This window comes from Drosophila eugracilis, unplaced genomic scaffold (assembly GCF_018153835.1).
Source record: "Drosophila eugracilis isolate 14026-0451.02 unplaced genomic scaffold, ASM1815383v1 contig_367, whole genome shotgun sequence".
In the NCBI taxonomy this organism is placed as follows: Eukaryota; Metazoa; Arthropoda; class Insecta; order Diptera; family Drosophilidae; genus Drosophila; species Drosophila eugracilis.
The window spans coordinates 488,983-511,746 of record NW_024573224.1 but is presented as its reverse complement, the minus strand read 5'-3'; the positions used below and the strand labels follow the sequence as shown (position 1 = coordinate 511,746).

Genomic DNA, 22,764 nt, shown 5'->3' with positions numbered 1-22,764 from the left:
ATTATTAAACTCTGACTATACAGAATATTTTTTTGTAAGAGAAAGATAAATTACGAATCAGGGGATAAACTTCAATGAGAAAAATCACTATATTTGAAGGCAACCATTTTTCCATTTGTTAGGGTGACCGTTTGAAAAGTTACTATCACCTGTTGGATGTCGAATATCGTATACCGTTTATCGATAACAAAGCTGCGCTTGGCGTTATTAAGTACCCTTCGCTTAGGCAACGGATTCAGTTTATAGTTTTAGCCGCAGTTGAACGGACGTGCAGTCGGTCCAACTAATAGTACGATTTCGGTGCCACTCAAACCTACACTTAAAGAAGGTATTTCCCAGTGCTCGTCAAGTGTTTGTCCCCATTTGTCCAGTTCACCCAGAGCTTGTGATGACCATTTAACGAATCGGGTTGATATTAATGCGTTGCCTATTTACTAATCAGTTTGTAAACGATTGCACATATCTATATATGTGTATGTATTTACATATATATAAATATATTTGTATGTATGTATATTGCACGCAATTTAAATGAGGCGGTGAATTGCGCTATTTATATTTGTGGGATTTTTTGCCATAACGAAAGCTATAAAAAGTTCCCTTGAAACTTTATTTAATTGATCTCTTAAGTGTGAAACTATAAAACAACTCCAGCGATTTTTTATAAACTTAATAGAGTCTATATAGGAAATGAATTTAAATCTATAAAAAGTGAAAAATTTACAAGAAAAATAAAAATTTAAGTGACAAACATACATTTCCCCCCAATCTATGAATATTATGGAAAACCCCATCTTGTCAGAAATCGGATTTCGCAGAAATACCATAATTATATTCGTTTTTATTTGCTTTGGAATTTCCTTAGGGCTACTTAATAAATATGATTAAAGATTGGAAGGTGATCCCAGTACTTAATAAATGGTTAATCACTTCTATGAATTTGCAAACGCAAGTGCTTATTTTTTAAAGTATATTTGACAGACCAATTAATCCAAGTTCAATGCAGCTTAAATTAGGCTGACATGTCCGCTTCCTATCAGTTGAAACTGGTTGTTCAATATTTTGGGACTCTCCCAAAAAACCTCAAGAGCGGACAAAAAAGGCGGCGCGCATGTGCAGAAACAACAAGCGTTACGTCTGTGGGGTACAAAAATAAACGAGTAACAATGACTGCCTAGCAATTACAAAATCGCCAATACAGGGTCAACAATGATCATACGCGTTAAAATCCGAAACGACAACAATTTGTGCCGTTTATGAATCATATACTACATAGTGCTTTAGGCCGCCGGTGGGATCCGCAACCGGTTATCGGAAATGTTAATTTTTGGGTTTTTTTTTATTTTTACACAAAGCGCTTTTCATTTCTGCGGCTGCATCACGCAACCGAGGACTTCGTCATCGCTCAGCTGGTAAAAACAAAAATTGGAGCTACAGCCGAGATAAAGCTCCCTATACGACCTGTAAACGCTCTTTCATGCTCCGGTGCATATGGGGTTCATTATGTTCGGATTGCGAATTTCGAGTGCAGAGCGGCGGAAACTTTCACTTTTTTTTAAGCCCCGTCTGCAGAGATGTTGCAATTGTCGTCCGAAGATAACTAACGACTTGATGGACTGGAAAAGCTTTTCGGTGAATCAGCCTAAAGCGATATTAAATGAGCCACGCCAGTGAATTTCGTTTTGATATTTTTTAAAAAGATTTTGTATAATTCAAAATATGAATTAGTCATCTTGTTTCTCAATTATTATCTTCTAATAGAAATTTAAACTTATTTTTGTTTGGGAACATTAAAAACTATTGGGGTTTTCTTCTACCTAAAATCGGTAATTAAAAAGACTTACAACTTTTCTCTTTATTTTTCTACTGACTTTATGTAAGCAGAAAACCCAAATGAGTTATTTTGCTTAACAAAACGAATACCAATTACCTAATTAGCTAAAATTGGCAATTCTAATTTAACTACTCCCATAATTAGTGGGGATTTTTAACAGAAATCACTGTACTGTTTTTTAAAGCTTTTTGTGACATTTTATTGTCATGACTTGAATGGATTTATCAACCCTTTCTGGGAACTGCATAAATTTGTCTGACTGAAGTGCGCTTTTGAAGTTCTCGTTGTCAAATAAATCTAATTTTTAAAATGTAAAATAAATGCAGGATTCCATGCCAGTCACGAACACACAAAATTTATGATATGTAGGCAGTACAAGGTCATCAAGAGTGGGGTTTAAAACCTTTCAGTTAACTTACTTCAAATTGTACCCTAAAGTCCTACAATTTGAATTTAAAAAGCAAACTAATTAATTATGTTATTTATTCTCTTCACCTCCAGCTGGTTTTTACAAAATGAATATCCTCAGTCTATCTCTGATGGTGGTCCTGCCGGCCATCGCCTTGGCGGGTCTGTGCGCTGTTGAACCCGACCCAAGCTTATTAGATAAGAGAATAAATCTCTACAAGGGCCAACAGAACTTTGCCGTATCCATGCTAGATGTCATCCGGCAGAGTACTCCCAACGAAAATGTCTTCTTCTCGCCGTACAGCACTTATCACGCTCTGCTCCTTGCTTATTTTGGATCCTCTGGTGAAACAGAGAAGGAGCTGACTAAGGTGCTTCATTTAGATTGGGCTGAATCCAAGGAAGTGGTGCGCAGCGCTTATGTTGTGGAGAAGAAGAGCCGCAAGGAGCGACAGAGCAATATGCCTCTGGAGTTCTCTTCCGCCGACCGTATATTCTTTGCCAATGATTTGCATTTGACCAACTGTGCAAAGAACCGTCTAGCTGAGGAAATCCAACAGCTCGACTTCAAGAGCCAGCCGGAGGAGTCGCGCAAGAATATCAACGATTGGATTGCTAACCAAACTCACGATCAAATCCGCGATATGCTGAGTGCTGATGAAATTACTCCCCGTACTCGATTGGTTCTTGCTAACGCTGCCTACTTGAAGGGTCAGTGGCTCAGCCAGTTTAAAAAGGAAAAGACAGTTCCTATGCCCTTCTACACATCTCCGTCGAACTTTTCTCTGGTTTCCATGATGCAGCAAAAGGGAACCTTCTTGTTAAACGTCGATGAGCAGCTTCGCGCCCACGTGCTTCAGCTACCTTACCGCACCGTCTTCGAGTCACAGGAGAAGCCAGATAGTCTGCCGGATGAGAACTCGGACATCTCTATGGTGCTTATCCTGCCGCCTTTCAATAGCAATTCTTTGGAAGATGTGCTTTCCCGATTGAATGCCGATACCCTCGATGATTCGCTCAAGCAGGCCATGCCCCGCGAAATCGAAGTTTCGCTTCCCAAATTCGAGTTCGAACAGCGCCTGGAACTGAATCCAGTAAGTCGAAATTTTTGTAATCTATATTTTAACCCAATTCTAAGCGATATTGTCTTCTTTAGATCCTTGCCAAAATGGGACTGAGCAAAATGTTTGACGAGTCCAATGCTACCTTTGATGATTTGACATCCGAGACTATTTCCATCGGCGATTCCAAACACGTGGCCAAGATCAAGGTTGACGAGGAAGGAAGCACAGCGGCTGCTGCCACAGTTCTCTTCACATACCGCTCGGCCAGGCCGGTGGAGCCGGCCAAGTTCGAGTGCAACCACCCGTTCCTATTTGTCATCTATGATCGCACCTCAAGATCAATCCTATTTACGGGCATCTATCGTGATCCTAAAACAATGAAGCTGTAAATTATAGGTAGCTTACAGGTACTAACTACAACTTTGCAAATAACCTAACCAAATTATTTTTCGACTGTTAATGACGATATAAACTTTATAACATACTTAAACGATAATAAATTATACCCATAACAAGAAAGCGTACTTCAATAAGTAATTAAAGTTTAATTTACCTTTCCATTAAAAACACAATAAGAAGTCAAAAGTTTTGCGCAATTTACTAAGTTTTTCATACAAAAATCGCATAAATAATCAAATCTACAAAGTTACATTTTGGTTGTTTCCATTAAGTAAACACTGCTACGTAAACAAATAGGCAAATAAGGATGTGGGATATGTAGGTAAGGGTCCAACTCGGAGGAGCTTAGGCCACCTGGTCGCACTAGCACACATATGTACAATCATCTTTAATACTTAAAACGAACTCAAAACTGAACGTTTAAATCAAAGCAATACTATGAAATTGGAAACAGAAGAATTCATTGTGTGAACTAAATTTGTATGTCATGGCCGAGGCGGAAAGCACAGAAGGCACTTTTGTTTTTCCTTGGTTTCTTAATTTTTTTTGTTTTGCAAGCAAAGCTACGTTAAATATTTGAATGCATTTCATCTCAAAATGAATCAATACAATCCTAGCATTGCCCGAGGCTCCTCAAAGGAAAACGGGGATTATTAGGAATTAACTAAAACTAAATTTTCAATTAATGTGGGGTCGTCAACGGGCTATCTCGTCGGTAGTACCATGGCTACGCCTATATGTCTTTCGGAGGTATGGCGACAGCGTAGATGGCGAATCCGATGAACACAATGCCACCAACAATGGTGACAGTGCGTACAGAGATTTTGGAAGCCACTATACGACCACCAATCACAGCCAGGCCAGTGCAGATGCAGTGGCCAATAATACCGCCAGAAATAACGCCAAAAACGTCCTGCAATAAGAAGTTTAAACATATTTAAGATATGCAAACTAATGATTTAATACAGTCCACTTACCTTATTGGCGGCGAGAAGAATAGTGGTCAATTGGGAGCGGTCACCCCATTCGGCCAAGAAGGTCATTGTAAAGGCCTGGGCAAGGATACGCATGGTGAAGTAGGTAGCACTTCGTTTTTGTGGACGACGTCGACCGCTCTCGGCGTCATTAACCAGCGCCGCATTCACATCACGGTCCAGCTGTAACACAAAATCATTTTTAACGATTAAGGATTAGTAAGGACTCACAGGGAAGCTTGCAAATTTCGATGAAAATGTGCGCAAACAAAGGGAAAAAACAGCAAATTATAAAGACAATTAAATACTTTTGAACAAGAAAACGTGGACACCACTTTTCCTGCTAATAAACCAAAAGATAAACTAAAAAAGCAAAAAAAACGATCACTTCATAACAACATGCAGAGAGAAAAATCGTTGGTGAAATGTGTGCGATTCGAATGGAAGTGAAACGGAATCAATGGGCAATTAAAGACAGCGGCCACAAAACCAAATGACAGATGACTTAAAGTTAACTTTTAAAAAATAACCGATGTTCGTATGTATGTTTTTTTGACTGTGAAGTGTTGTCACGGTTTAAATGGGTACTTTTGAGTGTAATTGGTTTTTTTTTTGGGCAAAAAGCATGTGAAACGATTATGATTAAGAAACAACAAACGTTAGCAATTGTCAGTTATTAGATTACCGGACCTCATTCTAATTACATTTTAAGGAAGTAGAATTGATAAAAAAATATGACTGCTTTTTTAAAGGAATTTGAAAAGTTTTTGGAAAAGATAAGTTCTTACAATAGCCAAGCCCACAAAATAAAAATTCAATCAATTCCAATTTCACAAAAAGTAATTGAACGGGTAACACGGTAGTGGGGCTGACGGGAATACTATTTCTGGCCTAACCCGTGCTTTGATAGAGCCATTGGTCGGTGGGGAGTCCCCGTTGAGGCTGCCGTTGAGACTATTCATGCTATCGTATCCGGCCAACGGAGCACGTAGTTCCGAGGCACCGCCTAGGGACGGATCGGTGGGATGTCCAGCCTGCTGGACATCGACGGTGGTGGTGGAAGCGGCAATCGAGTTGGTTTGTTCGGTCTGGTTCGATGAGGCTGCCGAGTGAGCCGGGCTGCTGTGGTATGTTTTCATTTTGAGTTGCTCCACAATCCGTCCGCCCTCCTTGAGAAATACCTCCGATTCGTGTTGATCCCGGTCCTCGTCATCGTTACCAGTTTTATCACAGCTATTTTGCTTACTATTATTGTTATTGAGGTGGTTGCGCTGCTTTCGCTGGCGGTGCTGCATATCGGCATCGCCTACTGTAGTGGCACCTGTAGAAACAGAGTTACGGCCATGGATAAGCGCCTGCTCGCTGGCATCCTCCTTGTCCGAGTTGCTATTCTTTCGCTTGGCGTCAGAATCTTCATACTTTCGGCTGGCTTTCCGCATCAACTGCATTCAGATCAGCCAATATCATTCAAAGTTGAATGCAACACACAATATATGGATTTTGTTATCATGTTGTGATAACATTTTCAGGGGGCAACGTTATATCAAATTTTTTAATTTTCGTTTTGCATAAAGGAAAAACAATTAAAAATTTGCATTAGCTAGAGAGTTGATTGGCAAAAATTTCGATTTTGATTAGAGTTTTTTCGTTTTTGGCAAAAAGCTTTTCCATTTTTAAACGATATTCGGGTTTAGTACGAATTTGCTTTGATCAATAAACATTTGAAACTCGCTTGTATTTGATATGCGCAAATCGTGCAAATTAGTCACAAAAGGCTTGAATGTGTTTTGAATATGATTGTGAATTTTGAATGTTTGATTATAAATAAATCAAAAGACAGATTCGGGAGCTAAAAGAGAAAGAGTATGTGGGAACCCCGGTGGTATTTCATTGACGCTGTCTCACACGCCATTCGGCTGATCGGTTGGGATTATTTTGTGTAATAAAGGTAAACCGTAGAGTTTTGTTAGCGGCTTATAAAAAAATTCTTAATTAGCATGCAATCAAGGTGTAATTACAATTATGAAAAGCTTTGGTATCGTGTTTGATTAGTATTTGCTTGCTTGTTATTGCTCGCGGCTCTCGTGTCAAGCAAAATTATAGTGTTAAATTTAAATAAGGCGGGAAAACCAAAGCGGGGCATATATATGAAGTGATCGCTTTGGCATGGCATCAATTGTTCTGTTTCTCTTTCTGTACAATTGCCCGTTGTTATGGTTATAATAATAGTAAAATAACAAATTAAGCGCAGCTATTAACAAAGCAGTAAAAATAAAACTAATTACTAATTACTAATACAGCAACAAATTACTGTAAGAAGCGCAACTACTTGAAACAAAGTTAAGATCTAGAAAAAACTACTGCAACATATAGCACCACTACTATATACAGGGGGAATCTATCAGAGACCACTTACCTCGTCCTCGCGCTTGCGCAGATCAGTTTGAACCTCTTCGAGTTCCTCCTGAGCATCTGTTGGTTTCATTTTGTAGCCGTCGTACAGCATTTTCAAACCGAATATTAAAAATAATGCAGTTGAGATATAATACGTATAAATCTGAGGGTAAAAGAGGTATTCAAAGTTAGAGTAATCAACAGAAATTGGTTATAATATACCTACCTTAGGAATAAAGTTTGCTGCCATGCCAAATACGCATGAGAGTACCGTCATTAGAGCCAAGGCGGCGATGGCACCGCCAAAGACAATCAAACGCGGATGGCGCATGGCCATGATGGCAGCTATGAAAAAAGTCTTATCTCCTAGTTCTGTTAGTAAGATAATAGAGATCGATGCGGTAAACGCATCGATAAAGCTGATCTCCGACTTTGGCCCATCCTTATCATCCTTTGTTTTTTCCGCTAAATTGCTCAGGTCCGTTGGCTTATTTAAATCTCCTTGTACCTCAATTTTCTGAGTGGAACGAAAAAATGATTAATAATTTTCCAAAAGTAAAATGACTAGCTTACGCCCTGTATTCCGGCTTCAATTACTGCATCGTCCGCACTATCCGGTTGAGCCTCTGCTGCACATATTGTGCCAAATGTGAGCACCACCATTAGGGCCAGCGCCATGTGCCATTTGGCTGAGCGCTTCAGGTATACATTGTGTCTGGTCGTCTGCCAGAAGTAGGATTGGTTTTGTGACATCTTTGTCTGTCTGTGGTTGGGAACTTTCGCTCCTCTATTCCTGCCTCATGCAAATCTCCGTGTCTTCTTTGGGTGCTATCCGTTGAACTTTAAACGTTTACGTGTCCGTTGCCCTCGACTGACTGCAAAGAAATGAAGTGGTCTGGTTAAGATTCTCGCTCACATGGAGTAAAATATATAGTGGGGTAAGGCACAATGTTTATGGCTAATCGGGCAACAAGTGTTCTCCGTGGCTATATTTGTATAAGGCAAACAGAAAATCACCCGTGTCTGTGTTTGGCCAAGTCAAAACTGGGCTCAATTTCGGTGGGGTACGGGGTTGACCGGGGAAGGTCGGAGCCCAGATAAGCGAACACTGCGTCAAGTGTCGTCTGATATGGTCAATCAAAGTCGCTGCTCTCAGCCGAGTATGGCACCCAGTATAACACAGTTTTTGCCGAAACATATTCTTCTACAACGTGCGACCATTTAATACGTCAGAGACAAGAGCACTCAACTATCGATTAGATAATGGTCAGAGAATTATTTAAGAATGAATGCGATTTTATGCTCACTACCGGATACTCTTATGGGGTCTTCTTTTTGTATGTTTAGATACTTTATCTGGAAAGTCTAATGTTACTCTGTCGGCGGTAAATATTTGTATTTCGCTTTGTTTAGATCGCAGTTTTTTATTTGTGATGTTAAGCCACAAGCAGGAAACTTTTAGAAATGAATTGCACATTTTGTTAAATATTTATAATAGGTATTTAAATATGAATTTTAATTATAAATGTTATTAAATAACTGAGAGCAATTCTTAGATATGTTGTTAGAAGATAATTGTTGTTATCTTTATATAGTTACTCTAAAGAAAGTGTGAAAGTCTGAATATGTATGATAACCAGAAAGTGGACTATATATTTTTATTAAAGGACTATTAAAGATAGGGTATTAAAAAAGACAGCTACGTGACCAAGAGCAGAGAAATAGAGTTGAACAATAATTGGCTACTACATGTATATTTATATTTTTGATAGGGTTGTGGCTAGGTGGCAATTTACTTTGATGTTGCGAACATTCAGTATCAGGAGTGTGATTTCCCTTTTATGATACTGATTAGTTAATTAGGTTTTGAGACCACTGGTAACATAATATCTTCCCAATGGTCTTATAAAAATATACTATGTAATTTCTTGGGTGAAAACTATGTCTGATTTCTTTAAATGATTCATTTTTAATAAGGCTACCTTTTTCTTATCTGAGATTTACCCTATGGTATTTGATACAAATTGTATACTTTACTGACTAATCACTGTATCTGAGACCTTTAAATATCCTGGTCTAGAGAAAACAAAAGGGGGTTCCATATGATACCATCTTATTTAACATGAATCAGAATTGAGTCTGGGGTATCTTTTTTCGTTGACTTTGCTGTGCTTCCCATTTGCTTAGCAAATCCCGCGTCTTGCTTATTTTTATATTTTTTCATATTTCATTAACGTCACAATTGTGGATATTAAAAGATCCAAGTCGCAAATAATGGGTGGGGAAAAAAAATAAGAAACCCGCAAATGCAATCATTATGTAAACATATGCTGATTCCTGGGAAGCTGGTCCGTTACGTCTTTCATTACTTGTAATGTGAGAATTGATAAGAAACTGAATTTTGCGAGGGTGGATTGTTAAAATTAATTAAACCCATTCAAAACATTGCCAGCAGTTTATTAATACATTTACGTATTTATATTTCCAGTTTCACTTATTTGAATTTAAATTACAAACTCAAACACACATGCAAATTCGAGTTGATTGCTCCGCAAAAAAATAAAACAAGAAACGGGTCGAGAACAAGCAGATAAATCAATTGCCTAGGCTATAGTATATATGTATATACTATATATATATAAGCAGAACTAATATTCATTTATGCCCAGATACGTATGTTGTAATGGTCTTGTTTTTTTCGAACGGTTGGCATTGATTTCTGTTTCCCTTCTATTTTTTTCGCGAATTTCTATTTTAGTGGCACACGGAACAACAACAAAGTCTAACGGTTGCACGCCGAATAGCTGACCACTTTAGCTATAGGTTTTTCGTTCGGCTTATTTAATTTATCATACTCTATACTGTAAATTATTATTATTGGCACAAGGTTAACTGTGTGATTGCTAATTTATTTGTTTAATAGCCGCCATTATGAGCATTGTTTCAATTGCGTTTCACTTGGCGCTTTAATTGCCTTAGCGTTTTTCCGCCGGATCTAGCTAGTTTGTGTCTCACAGATGGGCATCACTATCAGAAACACTTAGCCGCTGACGACAGCAAATTGTCAATCAATTGAAAGGTACAACTGTTCCACGAATAACACTCAATTTTCAATAGCGGAGTTGTCCTTTGTGTGATTCATTTGTTGTGAATCAACACCAACTTATAATTTAATTAGCATAATTAATAGAGCACCAAAAACACGTCCTTACATTGCGAGAATTACTTTTTTTTGATTCGGCTTGTGTTGCAAATCGCTTGAATACGAATAGTGTAGTGTTGTACAACGTGGATGGGTTTCATTTAAACAGCTGTTGGCGCCATAAGAGTGAAATGGATTTATACTATGCGAAAGAGCAGTATGAAAGGGCTAGAGAGGAGTGAATTTATAAGATATTTAGAGAGGGTGGATTCACAAGTTTTCATTTAAGTTATTATGAATATATGAAGTTAATTAAAAGAAAGATATGTTTTAAAAAACTATGTTTAGAAGACTTTTCAAAAGTCAAAGCATACACTGATAAAAATTTTAAAATTTCTAAATGAAATCGCAGCCTTATCTTAATGGGCCAACTATTAAATAATTTAAACTAATTATGTTTGAAACTCATTCCATTTTTTTTTAATCATACTATTAATTTCTTCATATTTGAAATTATTAAACAATAATCGGCTTTTCACGCGATTCGATACTTGCCACCGTTAACAAGGAATGCGCGAGTTGGCCATCACTAAAGCAAAAGAATTCCTTTTTTTGTGGGGGTCGAACTCCAGTCATATCCAGACTCGAATTTGTATTGCTTAAAAAGCTATCATTGAAATGACAGAGCCAAAATGTCGATATCAAAATTATTCGTGAAAGTGTTCAACGAGGATATATTCGAGCAGGTCGACCACGACAATCTGTACTCAGACCTAGACGATGATTTGGAGGGCGCTAATTGCTCGACGGCTCCGGATCCGAGGCCCGCGAAGCTCGCCGATTTGTCCGTGACCAAGTAGGAGTGTCCTTAACCTTTAGGACTTAACTTTACTAAAACAAGTCCTTTATCCTTAGGCAGATGATCATTGTGCGAACATGGCTGGATGACAAGTTCCAACAAATCCAGACTGACAGCAATGAGGAAATTCGACGCCTCTATATGGAGACGGAGAGCCGAATTGGACCGGATCTGACCATTTTTGATGTAGACTATACAACCACGGTACGCGTGTCCTCGGACCGCCTGGCCTTGCGTTCTCAAGGAAGCTTCAATACGGTTCGGGCAAATTGTTGCGTGTACGGAGGCCGCTGGATGTATGAGGTAATCGCTATTATGGGGAGTGGGAGTTTGTATAGATTGGGGAGTGAGTTGTCGATTTTGGCGGTGGTTGACCAGCGGTCAATGACTCGGGTTGAGGAGTGTGGGTTGCTCGTGCGTACTAAGAACTCTTCTTCCTTATTCAGATCCACCTACATACTAAAGGCGTCATGCAGATTGGGTGGGCCTCAAACTGCTGCCAATTCAACGAAAACAGCGGCGTTGGAGATACCAAGTCTAGCTATGGATATGATGGTAGCAAGCAGCAGATCTGGCATATATCCACCAAGAAGTAAGCTAACGATTAGATTGTCTCAAAACTTTTTATATTCATACATACAAAAATTAATATTTTTGTTGTGTTTTCAGGTACGGCGACAAATGGCAGATCGGCGACATTATCGGCGTGACCATCGACGTCGACAAGGAACAAATCGAATATTACCGAAATGGACGCTCGATGGGAGTGGCATTCAACAAGTTGGAGAAGGGACCGGGTATCACCTTCTTCGCAGCTATATCCCTGGGCTATACGCAAGGCATCGAGGCGAACTTCGGTAATCGTCCGTTTATGTATCCGGTACTAGGCTTCCAACCGCTCATGGCTCGACCCATCCTTAAATTGCGTAGGGCGAACCTGCTGATGAATTACTTGATCAATCTGGCCGGCATCTTCTCCAAGTACAATGCCCAATCTGGAATGTCAATAGACAACGGTACCGATGCCCGCGTTTCCACCAAGAAGACGGTTTACTGTATATTTGCTACCTTACTGATTGAAAAGTTCACAAACGAGATATTTGATCCATACATCATCGAAGACGTATTGCTGAACAGGATCTCCTCCCTAACAACTCTGGCGGCAGAGAAGGAGAATCGATACAGCGTGCTCCAGGGTTTGCTTTCCCTTTTCTGGAACTACATGGAGGGCGACGAGATTAAGTTTGTGTTACGGAAGTTAGTCAACGCTTTGCTGGGTACGTTTACGCATACAATCCAGGGCTTGGATTATGAGAAGCATCGCCAGACGATAAGTATGTTGCATTGCCTTTGTCTGCACGAGCAGACCAGAAAATATTTGCTGGAAGGAAAGCTGTTCAAAAAGCACTGGTACGATCTGTTTTAGATTTAATTTATGAATTTAATATCCTAAATAATTTCCTTCTTAGTCTTGCCTTTTTCCTCTACATCCACCCGCTGGAGTTCTACATCATGGAAGAGCTGCTGCCTGACAGTATGGCCTGGACGGAGGGAATCGATGGACCCAAGGAAAAATATCTGAATGTTGTCGAGAAGGTTCGTAAGGTCACGGAACCCTTATATGCGGCGCAAAGGGACTTTCTTACCACTCTTTTAATCAACTCGGATGGGACACGGGAAAGTCCGTCAAGTCGCACAATATTCTTGTCCAAAATGCGTCGCTATGTAATAGATCTCAGCATGGAGCAAAGGGTATATGTTGTTACCGATGGTTTATTGGAAATTGATAGCATGTTTTCCTTTTTCTAGCCCTTCCATGCCTTTTTCTTCATGCAATCGAGCATCCAGCATCCGCTGGATGCACCTGTGGCCCTTGCCTTTGTCAGCATACTTATTGATCAGACGCGCGCGATGTTTAAAGATGAACTGCCTACCAAAAATGTGGAGGTGAACAGCGATTTTTTCATAGATGGTTCGTTTGACTACATGCACTTTGATCGCGTTGGAGGTGTCCTCTCCCATTTAAGAAAGGTCCATCGGAGCGATATCGATGCTAGATTAGGAGCGGCTCGTGCTCAACAAATTTATGATGATGATCGCCAAAACTTGAGGGTTAATGAAGTGGGTATGTATAAGCTTGTGAAGGCTTATGAAACCTGAATATTTATGAACTATCTTAATTCAATTACAGATACCACGCTTTATCTATTGGGGGAGAACATCAACAATGTGGCGGTAGTTGGACACACTCAGGGCGCCAACAATTCCACGTATACCCATTTCTTAAATGCAAGACCTCATGGCAGCACCGATACTTCACCGGGCAATGTGGATATGGAGGCCAGTCTCTGCGAGCTTCTTGACCTCTGCATAATCTTTTACTACTCAGCGGGTCACAAATATATTGTAAAGATAGCCACGGTGAGAGATGAGATCGCAGCTCTGAATGAAGTGCTCAAGGAGACGAAATTTTATCGAGAGGATATAGAACGTAAGCTGGTGGCCTTGGAGCAGCATGCCAATGTCTGCATGAACGAGAATCATCAGCACGTTATGGGCGAGCTACGGACCAAGTTCAGTCAGCGCCAGAATGTTTTTGCAGTGAGTTAAAACATTAAAGACTTAAAAAATTAAAAATAACACTTCTTTCATTTTCAGACACGCTCGATAGCACTGTCCAGAAAACAAATCTGGCTGAGAGGAGTGGCTCTAAATGGTCACAGGCGATCCCTGCTCTTGTGGTTACTAGAACGAATGTTGCGAACTCTGACGGTAAGAAAATCGATATTAATTACCAATTTTAATCTTATTAAACATCTAATTTTAGACTGCTTCAAACACGGGACCCTTGTTCTCCTTCGTACCTGAAGTGTATATAAATACACTGCCTATTTTGTTAGATGCCGTGATGGACTTTAGTCACCATGATTTGAGAGCTCAATTTGAGGCCTCAGATGCGGAGTGCGCCGTAAACTCTGCAGCAGAGTTTCTAGGCATTCACTCAGCAGATCCGCGTATTGTTCTTGCCTCCTGTAAGGATTCGCTGCTGCAAGCTTTGGGCACACTCACCTGCCACAAGTCCGGAGTGCGAGCCTTGGAACGAACTTCGAAGAGAGCGCAGGCAAGTCTAGTTCGAGCACTACTGCGTCCCTATGAGAATCGAGCTTGGGGTCAGAGCAATTGGCTCCTATTGCGCTTTTGGATGGGAGAGGGCTATGCTTACAAGGATGCCCGCCAGCCATCTGTGTGGCAGGGAGGGTCGCTGCCCCTCCACCAGGGACTGTGTCGCAGTCGCTCTAGAAACGAGACGCACACGGGACTGCTGCACAACGTTGCCCCGGCTAATCCCTCAAAGCATTTTCAGCGTCTGATCGGGGCAAAATTGAGAGAGGACGAGCCCTTCGCAACTGCCTTCCTAAACTCGGTCTTAAGCCAATTAAACTGGGCTTTTTCTGAATTTATTTTACTGCTGCAGGAGGTAAGTTTGTGGATAGCGATTTAAGATGTACATAAACTATATTAAATCTTTGTTTCAGATCCAAAACACAGCTCAAAGGCAGGAAAACACCTTGTTTGAGCCAAAGCAGCTTAAGATTTGCTCAATGTGTTTTGAGCTGACAGTCTCGCTGATGCGATGCCTCGAAATGGTTATCTCAGCAGCTCCTGAGGTTGTTACTGACGAATCTCGACCGAATAGCGATCTTCTATTAAATCGCATCTGCCAGCTTATCAGTCAAGTGCTTTCCCGGGTGACAGTACCACCGGGATGCTTTCAGTTCGTGGTGGACATGTGCTCGGCTGATCTTAATGCAGTTACTCATTATCCCATTGTGACCGCTGCTTTGGGTATTCTGTTAGCCCTGATGCAGGAAGAGATGGAGACTGACATGAGGCCACAGATTGTGACGCGAGTGTCCCGAGCTTTTCTCACCGATCCGAGCTTCCAGTTTGCCACTCTAGAGTTTGCTTTGGGAGAAATACGAACACCGTTGCTGGAGCAGAAGAATATACCCCGGGGTAATTTTGATCCCTCTTCTAGGCCCCACATTGATCCGCTGACCAATGATGTACGTGTGCCCGTACCCAACAACTCCAAACGTATTCGGGCAGATCCGCCAATCCTTAAATTTGCCCTAAATGATTGTGAGTATATCAAAATAATATGAAAATATGTAATTCCTCAATATTTTCCTAGTTCCCTCACATGTGTCCTCTGAGGAAATCGAGAATGTGCGCAGCCTGATCGAGAGTTTGCGCGTGAAGCAGACATTGCTCTCGGACATAACACTGCCATCGGAAGACTCACTGTGTCCTATATGCTGCGCCAAACCCATCACTGCCGTTTTCACGCCCTGCAAGCACCAGTCCTGCAGCGACTGCATCATGCAACACATGATGAACTCCAAGGTGTGCTTTTACTGTAAGACCACAATACAAACCATTGAGACGCTAGATGGTTCGGTCATTTATTCCAATGAAGATGTCGTCCAGACACCAATGGTCGAGCGGGCCTAAAAGGAAACCCACCGAAAGCAATCAAGGAAATATTCCTTTGAATGCCCAACAAAGTCTAGTCAATCTTAAAGACAAACTCCTACGCTTTAAGTGTATATATATACATTTATTAAGGTACATTTAACTTGTATCATTCGTAAAATTTTTGTTTGAGTTGTATGCTTGCCATTATAAGTTCTGATGTGATATGCCAATAGTGCAATGTAAAGAAAGTTAAATATAACCAAAGATGAAGTATTAGAAAGATTACAACTTAAAGATATTTTAAGTAGCACAATATTTGCATTTAAGTTCATTGTGTTCACACTATTTTGCTAGTTTAATTTGCCATAATTTGTATATCTAAGCCTATGTCTCATTTCTCACAGTCGTATCTGCATTTAGTTAAAAGAGAAAACAAAGTGAAAGCATTTATTTTGAAAACAATACAAAAAATGTATAAATCTTGATGATTTATAGTTTTTAAACTGTCAACCTAAGATCTCTTAATAAAGGATGTAATAAGAAAGTCTAAAGCAGAAATTTATTAACAAAATCTCTTTTAAATCTTTTGCTATATTGTGTAGCTTTTTCCTGTGATGGTTATTTGATTTAAAACATTTAGAAAATTCGTAACTCAGAATTCCTTTTGGAAACATTTATTTGGTATTCGTGTTGACATATAATCTACTTAACCATTTAGCTACTACAAATATATAGAGATTTTATGATACATTTATGTATAATTAGATTAGCTTATTTTGTGAGCAAACTCTGCCTCAGGTGGTTTCATGAAAATGTACGGAAAATGTCTTCCCTTTTGTAGTTTGATTTCCTGTTGGTATTGTCATATTTAGAGGTCAAGAAATTGAAATCTTTCGATTATAATAGAGTGTTAACAGTTTTTACAGATTCTTAACATATTTAGACACTGACTTGCCAAATTTTAAAGCCCTGCTTGACCAGCTATATAGTCTGGTTATACATAACATGTAGGTACATTCTTTATCTACTATTCTATTCTATACACTATGAGATTCAACATCTAACTAAGCCCTAATAATTGCTGACTATTTATCGTAGCTACACCGAAAAGCACGCAGGAACATTGAGCAGAATCAGAGTATAAGAGTATACATGATATGGACTTGGATTTTGGGTAAAGGTGTGCTGGTGCTGCCTTCTTAGTTCTTTACAATATCCGACAGGCGTTTGAGTGCATTCGGTGCGAGTGACGTCCATTTCCGTGTCCAAAGCCACTGCAGCACTGATGTGATATTCCGCCACGTGGAGAATGCTGGAAACTCTGGCTGTTGCTCATCTTCGGCTCTAGGTGATGGCAGCTCGGAGCATGGCTGTGACTATGTTTTATAATTAATTATTTAATTAATGGGTAAGTCGAATCAGTTAGTAGGAGCATTTACCCATGACTGCACAGACCGGAATCTGAGATGGAGCTGGGCATCAGGCGTTGTTGCTGCTGTGGCGGTGGTGGCAGGAAGAGTGGACAACCACCGGCGGCTAAATCGCCCCCACCACCTCCGTCATGGCCGAAGAGAGCCAGCCGCATGTTGGCTGCCTTTGTTGCCGATTGGGACTCCACTTCGTGTACCTCTTCGATCATCTTGTCCAGCTTCTCCATGGCCTTGGTCTGCTTGGCGGCCAGGAAGGCCTTTCGTGCCGCCTTTGACATTGAATGGGGTCTTAAAAATGGATTAGATCGTTATTTTCTAAATAAAAGCTAAACTTAGCGAGAGCTCACCTGGCTGGGGCCGAGTTCGATCGATGTGGAGGCGGTGAGTGCAGGGAAATGGATGAGACTGAATCCTTTGATCCTGGTCGGTTGGTGTCTGGTTTGCTGGTACTAGCTTGTACCACCTGTACCAACGGCTTCTGTGGCATTGGTGGCGACTTGGAACGCATTGGACAGACCATGGTAGCCACAGCGGTCGGTGTAGTTGCATCAAGGCTGCTGCTGTTGGAAAAGGTAATTTTCCTAATAAACTTAGAGTTGTCTGACAGTTCTTTAACCCCATTTCCAAACAACTTACTTGAGTTTGGCGGCCTTGTCGCGATCCATGGATGCACTGCTGCAAGATGCCGTTTCCCTGGCCGGAGCTGTTGACGGAGGCGTTAGCTGATCCATGGCGGCGAGTTCCTCGGGCGTAAACTTATCCGGGTTACTGGGTCTTGGTTTTGGTGGTGCACTGCCGATCCGGAATGGAGGTGTTGGACTAAATCCACAATCTGGCGCATTATTGTTGTTGTTGTTAGCCAGGGAGCTGCGAGAGATTTGCAGATCCTCGAGAAACTCCTCAGTGTCCAGAATTAGAGATCCAAATATATCCGATGGAGTACGCATAAACACATGGCCAGTGGAATTGGAACGAGACTCGCGGCGTTTTTCCTGGTCCGGATAGGAGTAACCTGCACTGCCCCTCACTGGGGAATTGGCTGCACTGCGTCTAGCCACGTCCTTAAAGGTTACGGGTGAGTAGATACGACTGTTGCGGTCATCTGGTGGTACACCTGCCACTTCGTTTCCTGTTGCTCCTAAAACTCCTCCTCCGGATAAGGAAGTTCCTATATCTCCTACTGCTGTAGAACCAGCAACTCCTGTACTTCCAGTTAATCCTTCCGCCACCACCGCTTGATGGTGAAGAGTCATGTGAGCAGCTGCAGCTGCTGTAATCACCATACCAGACATGCTAGATGAAGGCGCCACCACATCCACTGAAGGAACAGGAGCGACTGGCATAGAAACCACCGTAACAGAAACGGGAGCCAATGGAGTCAATGGCTTGGATACGGGTGGCATTATAGCCTTAGCCTTCGGTGTGGGCGTCGACGGTACAGGAGAAATAGGTTGAACCTGAATAGCAGCCGTCAATTGGAGTGGCAACCTGTTCTCGCGCTCCTCTAGCCAATATGTGCCCATAGTTCCTTTGCCTTTTACATCAATCTCCCCTCGCTCGAGGATTTTGTAATTGGGTCCGATAAGAACCTTTGTTGACTCCGAAATGTGTACTTTCATGGCTATGCTGGTGGACTCCATTCGTGAGGCGGTATTCACTGTATCCCCAAAGAGGCAATAGCGGGGCATCTTGAGACCTACAATGCCAGCCACCACGGCACCAGAGTGCACACCCACACCTAGATGGAGTCATAGGGGTTATTAGTGGTTGTTGTTATTACATAAATCAACTTACGTATTCTCAAGTGCTGGCCCGTTGAGGGATCCTTGAGATCGGTTATTGCATCCACCATATCTAAGGCCATATCACAGACTCTCTCGGCGTGATTGGCATCCTTATCTGGGGCCCCCGCCACTACCATGTACGCATCTCCAATTGTCTCCACCTTTAAGTAAAATTAAAAAATATTTATAAATATTAAATAAATAAGTAATGAAATCTTACCTTGTACACTGAGTTCCGCTCTGTTAACTTATCAAAGATCGAGTACATGGCATTTAACATGGATACCACTTCCATTGGTGTAATGCGGCTACAGATCTCTGTGAAGGTTACAATGTCCGAAAACAGAATGGAGACACTATCAAACATCTGTAGGGGAATAAATTAAGTTAACTTCATATTTTAATTCATCTATTTATCTAAACTCACCTCACAAGTATCAATAGGATTCTCGCCCCGTCTTAGCCTATCAGCCACTTGTTTGGGTATCATCTGATAGAGAAGCTCATCAGTTCTTCTCATCTCTTCATCCAGCTAAGGGTTATAAGAAAATATTTATGAGAAATTTCTTCATTAACTTTCCATATAAGACTTACCAATCTCATGGACTCTTCAAGCTTCTTGGACTTCTGTTGTTCTTGATCCAGGGCCAACTTAAGTTCCACGGATTGCTGAGTACCAGCCAGCATAAGATCCCTGCTGAAGTCATGCATGGAAAGATCGTTGATATATAGGCCAGTGGTTATCAATGAGGTGAGATCTGGCATAACCGGAGTACCCAAAAACATAATCATGCGCCAGTTTTCCATATAAACCATTTGACCTGCGGAAAATAAGATCAAAATCGAATTAAATTGGAAATTGTAAAGAAGACCTTGTCTTTAGGAAACAAAATTACTTCATCAAATGGGTATATCTTTGAATGAGAGCCCAAAATCAAATCAAAATATATTTTTATTAAACTAAAGTGTAGATCTTAAGATTTTTAAATGTGATTTTAAAAAGTTCCTTTTACCTTTTAATCTTAATGACTTTTCCGGTTCACTGCCATCTTCATGCTGAAGTAAATCCTCATTTTGGACGTCAAATCTCTCCGTAACTGGGTCCACAGTGACCAGCTCGAATATGTTATTGGTACGATTGAGTATCTGATAAATGTATTAAGGTTAATGGATATCAAGACGTTAAAAGATACAAACTTACAGTTTGGAATTTAAAAGCAATCAGTGGCCGAACCAAATCAAACCAGGCAGTTATTTTCTTGCCCAAAAGTTCTGGTAAAATGACCATCAAAGAGTTTCCAATACTGCGCACTACCATGTCAGCTCTAAATTAAATAGGATTTATTAAAATTAAATAAAATATTATTAAGTAATGAAATAGTTTAGAACCCACCCAAATACCATGCAGAAAGGAAAGATCTCAAACAGCACATGGGCGCTGATGGGCAGGTGCTTTTCCTCCCGCGTCATCGCCAAGGATGCCAGGGTAAATGCCCGATTATCAAAGGTCAGTTGAAAGGTGACATGGACCGTGTCGAAGAGGATCTCCTCCCTAACCAATTCGATGTGCATCTCTTTGTGGTAGAAATACCGAGCCACCTCTCGGATTTGTCCCATCGTATAGTAGACGAACCCTCGACGCTTGGATCGGTAGTGCAGAGTCAGACCCTGCTTGGTCTCGTTCTCGCAGATAAAGCTGGGTGCTCTCATCCGTGGATACGAGAACTTCAGGTACTCATGCAGGTTGTCCAGTCCATTAAGGAAGTCGCGCATATGGCGACCCAGCACAGAGAGGACGCGATCGTAGCCATATTGACCCACGAAGCCCACGAAGTAGACGCCCATCTGGTCCATGAACTCCCGCTCCGAGACACCCAGTACCTATGGAGGATAAGGATGGAATTCAAAACGAAACACAGCTAGTGTAACACCTACCTGTTGTGCCTTTTTGGCCAATTTCTGTAGCAGATTCTCGGGATAGACCTGATGGACGCTGAAGGAGGGCGAATCTATGCCAGCCTGTCGTCGGATGTCCTCCCATTTCTCCTCGCCATAAACAGACTTTATGTACTCGGAGAGGTTCTCCAAGAGCAGTCCGTACATCTTGAGGCTGAGGGAGTCACTTCCTTAGGCTTTACTTGGCTGACATTAAAGGCTGAAACTGGTAACCAAAAACGGAGTCAATTGATTGACACTTAACTTGGCTAACTGACTTAATTAAATGTATACAAATATTTTAGATGATCCAAAGGCAGAGAAGTTAATCACAAAAATATAGAAATAAATGTCCAGATCCTTGACATACATTTCCGACATAAATTCTTTGGCTCTTTCCGCATTTTTAATGGCTTTTCTTTTATGGCTTGGCATACTTTTTAATACAATTTATGGATTTTCCCCCGGTGTGACTTTGCATTACACATACGCCCAGCTGGTTTCGATTTGTCTGAAAAACTGTGGCATTTTCCGGGAATCCACTTGAACCCCTAAAAATGATTCAAAATTTAATGCCTGATTTGGTTTCCATGGACCAGACTGTCGGCGCCTCCACTCCAGCAAGAATCATATTATTTTCTCATCATTCTGTTGATTCAGCGTGTCAACGAATCCATCGAGTCTATTCATCCGCGGTGGCAACTGTCTCGCCATGGCTTTCAACGCCACTTCATCAGTCTAAACCAACAATGGCCAAGGTCTATGGGAAGTCGCGAAATGGCGGCACGTTTGTGGTATTAATTAAGAATTATTTGCAAATCAACATCAGAAATGCTAATTGTAAAATAATTAAAAAATAAATGAGATTTCATATTGCTTTGGCTTCAGATCAATAATTAGAAAAGTGCAGTAGAAGTCATAGACATTGATTTCCTGATTTAACTACTTTTCTTTCAACAATTCCAAAGGCGAATCTTGATTATTTCAGAAACCAACTTTCTAACATTTCTCTTAGCAACTCAAACTCATAGTAAAGCCACAATAAATTGACCTTCAGTGCCAAAGAAACAGCCATAAAGTACTTTCAATTAGTTGTGGTAATTATATTACAAGCCTCACTGTAAGTGCAATATCCAGCAAGCCGAGTACATATATAAAACTCATTAAATCATTCATTTATATACGAGAGTATACAGATGACATTTGAGTGGTGGAACTGGACTTTTTTCCTATTGCCCAGTTCATTATCCTTGGGCATGGACGAAGCTAATTGCCGGCCTGGGCCAAGGATCTGTTAATTTAGCCAGGTCCAATTGAGTTGTGCTCACAATTTAGAGGCAAGGACAATTGCTATTTATTCGCTCCCCTTTTGAATCTGGGCTAATTGAATTGCATTCACATTCAAAGAAATGCACCTGCCTCTGGCCATGGCTTCTAAGAATAAATTGCACTCCGACACCTTGAGGAGGTACTACTATATCTGCCACACGGCGGCACAACGGCACATCGGCACGGCGCAAATGAATGGGGGATTTGATGGCATATGTTTCCTCTTTTGAATGCAATCCGCATATGTTCGTCTCGATTGGCAACTAAGCCAATTTGCCAACTAGAAATTGGAGTCATGCACTTGACTGCATTGCCTTTGGGAAATTCTGAGCCAGCTAACCAACTAACAATTGCGGCCAAATTACAGAATCTGCTAGATCCCAGACCAAGGACACCCCAAAGCTCAAAAGTCATGTTCCAGGTGGCAATTTGTACAAGAGTCTTCATTTGTACCCTTTGCCCCCATAATTCACAGTGCGTCTTGTTTATGGCTTATTGCCATTTGCTGTGTCACAAGTCATTTCATGCGCTTTGAACATGGCCCATTATCCCTTCGCCCATAAATCCCAGCCATGGTAAATCGGTACAGAAATCATAAATTTATGCATATCAGAGCAATTTATTTGAATTTCCCGCTTATGTTTTTGTTTTTTGCTTTGGAAAATATTGTGGTTTGATTACAGAAAAGTAGAATTTATGTGGCGTTTGTAGAGAGGATTTTCATAAATAAAAA

At 40.9% G+C, this 22,764-nt stretch overlaps 4 protein-coding genes across 6 annotated transcripts; 2 read left to right on the top strand and 2 right to left on the bottom strand.

Moving 5' to 3' along the window:
- The first annotated feature begins 234 nt into the window (after nt 1-234).
- On the top strand, nt 235-3,830 carry LOC108103735 (serine protease inhibitor 88Ea). The gene is made up of 3 exons (XM_017209337.1): nt 235-328; nt 2,336-3,336; nt 3,399-3,830. Exons 2-3 carry the CDS (start codon nt 2,350-2,352, stop codon nt 3,693-3,695), a joined length of 1,284 nt encoding a protein of 427 aa, XP_017064826.1. The 5' UTR covers nt 235-328; nt 2,336-2,349; the 3' UTR covers nt 3,696-3,830.
- Nucleotides 3,831-3,885: 55 nt separating this feature from the next.
- Nucleotides 3,886-10,346, bottom strand: LOC108103734 (transmembrane protein 165). Of its 2 annotated transcripts, XM_017209334.2 has the most exons (7): nt 10,286-10,346; nt 7,647-7,948; nt 7,300-7,590; nt 7,096-7,236; nt 5,576-6,121; nt 4,683-4,862; nt 3,886-4,618 (listed from the first exon to the last, which is right to left on the bottom strand). In XM_017209334.2, exons 2-7 carry the CDS (start codon nt 7,824-7,826, stop codon nt 4,439-4,441), a joined length of 1,518 nt encoding a protein of 505 aa, XP_017064823.2. In that variant the 5' UTR covers nt 7,827-7,948; nt 10,286-10,346; the 3' UTR covers nt 3,886-4,438. The 2 variants fall into 2 exon arrangements, with proteins under 2 accessions (XP_017064823.2, XP_041674611.1); XM_041818677.1 differs by lacking the exons at nt 5,576-6,121; nt 10,286-10,346.
- Nucleotides 10,347-10,827: 481 nt separating this feature from the next.
- Nucleotides 10,828-15,833, top strand: LOC108103741 (E3 ubiquitin-protein ligase RNF123). The gene is made up of 11 exons (XM_017209346.2): nt 10,828-11,071; nt 11,131-11,377; nt 11,521-11,666; nt 11,744-12,484; nt 12,544-12,826; nt 12,884-13,199; nt 13,266-13,675; nt 13,733-13,846; nt 13,902-14,552; nt 14,611-15,217; nt 15,270-15,833. Exons 1-11 carry the CDS (start codon nt 10,908-10,910, stop codon nt 15,587-15,589), a joined length of 3,999 nt encoding a protein of 1,332 aa, XP_017064835.1. The 5' UTR covers nt 10,828-10,907; the 3' UTR covers nt 15,590-15,833.
- On the bottom strand, nt 15,675-21,396 carry LOC108103742 (soluble guanylate cyclase 88E). Of its 2 annotated transcripts, none has more exons than XM_017209348.2 (12): nt 20,703-21,396; nt 20,161-20,648; nt 19,969-20,092; nt 19,781-19,913; nt 19,362-19,588; nt 19,195-19,299; nt 18,988-19,134; nt 18,778-18,928; nt 17,620-18,721; nt 17,331-17,564; nt 16,993-17,271; nt 15,675-16,929 (listed from the first exon to the last, which is right to left on the bottom strand). In XM_017209348.2, the coding sequence occupies exons 1-12, from the start codon at nt 20,868-20,870 to the stop codon at nt 16,761-16,763; spliced, it is 3,327 nt and encodes a 1,108-aa protein (XP_017064837.1). In that variant the 5' UTR covers nt 20,871-21,396; the 3' UTR covers nt 15,675-16,760. The 2 variants fall into 2 exon arrangements, with proteins under 2 accessions (XP_017064837.1, XP_017064838.1); XM_017209349.2 differs by having other exon boundaries at nt 17,331-17,543.
- Between the last annotated feature and the right edge of the window lie 1,368 nt (nt 21,397-22,764).

Excerpts from the sequence above, each read along its gene's own strand:
- LOC108103735 (XM_017209337.1), top strand. The coding sequence starts at position 2,350 with ATGAATATCCTCAGTCTATCTCTGATGGTGGTCCTGCCGGCCATCGCC. Across the intron at positions 3,337-3,398 it reads AGCGCCTGGAACTGAATCCA|ATCCTTGCCAAAATGGGACT; the intron begins GTAAGTCGAAAT and ends TGTCTTCTTTAG.
- LOC108103734 (XM_017209334.2), bottom strand. The coding sequence starts at position 7,826 with ATGTCACAAAACCAATCCTACTTCTGGCAGACGACCAGACACAATGTA. Across the intron at positions 7,591-7,646 it reads TTGAAGCCGGAATACAGGGC|AAAATTGAGGTACAAGGAGA; the intron begins GTAAGCTAGTCA and ends CGTTCCACTCAG. Across the intron at positions 4,619-4,682 it reads TTCTTCTCGCCGCCAATAAG|GACGTTTTTGGCGTTATTTC; the intron begins GTAAGTGGACTG and ends TTCTTATTGCAG.
- LOC108103741 (XM_017209346.2), top strand. The coding sequence starts at position 10,908 with ATGTCGATATCAAAATTATTCGTGAAAGTGTTCAACGAGGATATATTC. Across the intron at positions 11,378-11,520 it reads GAGGCCGCTGGATGTATGAG|ATCCACCTACATACTAAAGG; the intron begins GTAATCGCTATT and ends TTCCTTATTCAG. Across the intron at positions 12,485-12,543 it reads AAGCTGTTCAAAAAGCACTG|TCTTGCCTTTTTCCTCTACA; the intron begins GTACGATCTGTT and ends TTTCCTTCTTAG.
- LOC108103742 (XM_017209348.2), bottom strand. The coding sequence starts at position 20,870 with ATGTACGGACTGCTCTTGGAGAACCTCTCCGAGTACATAAAGTCTGTT. Across the intron at positions 20,649-20,702 it reads TGGCCAAAAAGGCACAACAG|GTACTGGGTGTCTCGGAGCG; the intron begins GTAGGTGTTACA and ends TATCCTCCATAG. Across the intron at positions 16,930-16,992 it reads TCCGGTCTGTGCAGTCATGG|TCACAGCCATGCTCCGAGCT; the intron begins GTAAATGCTCCT and ends TATAAAACATAG.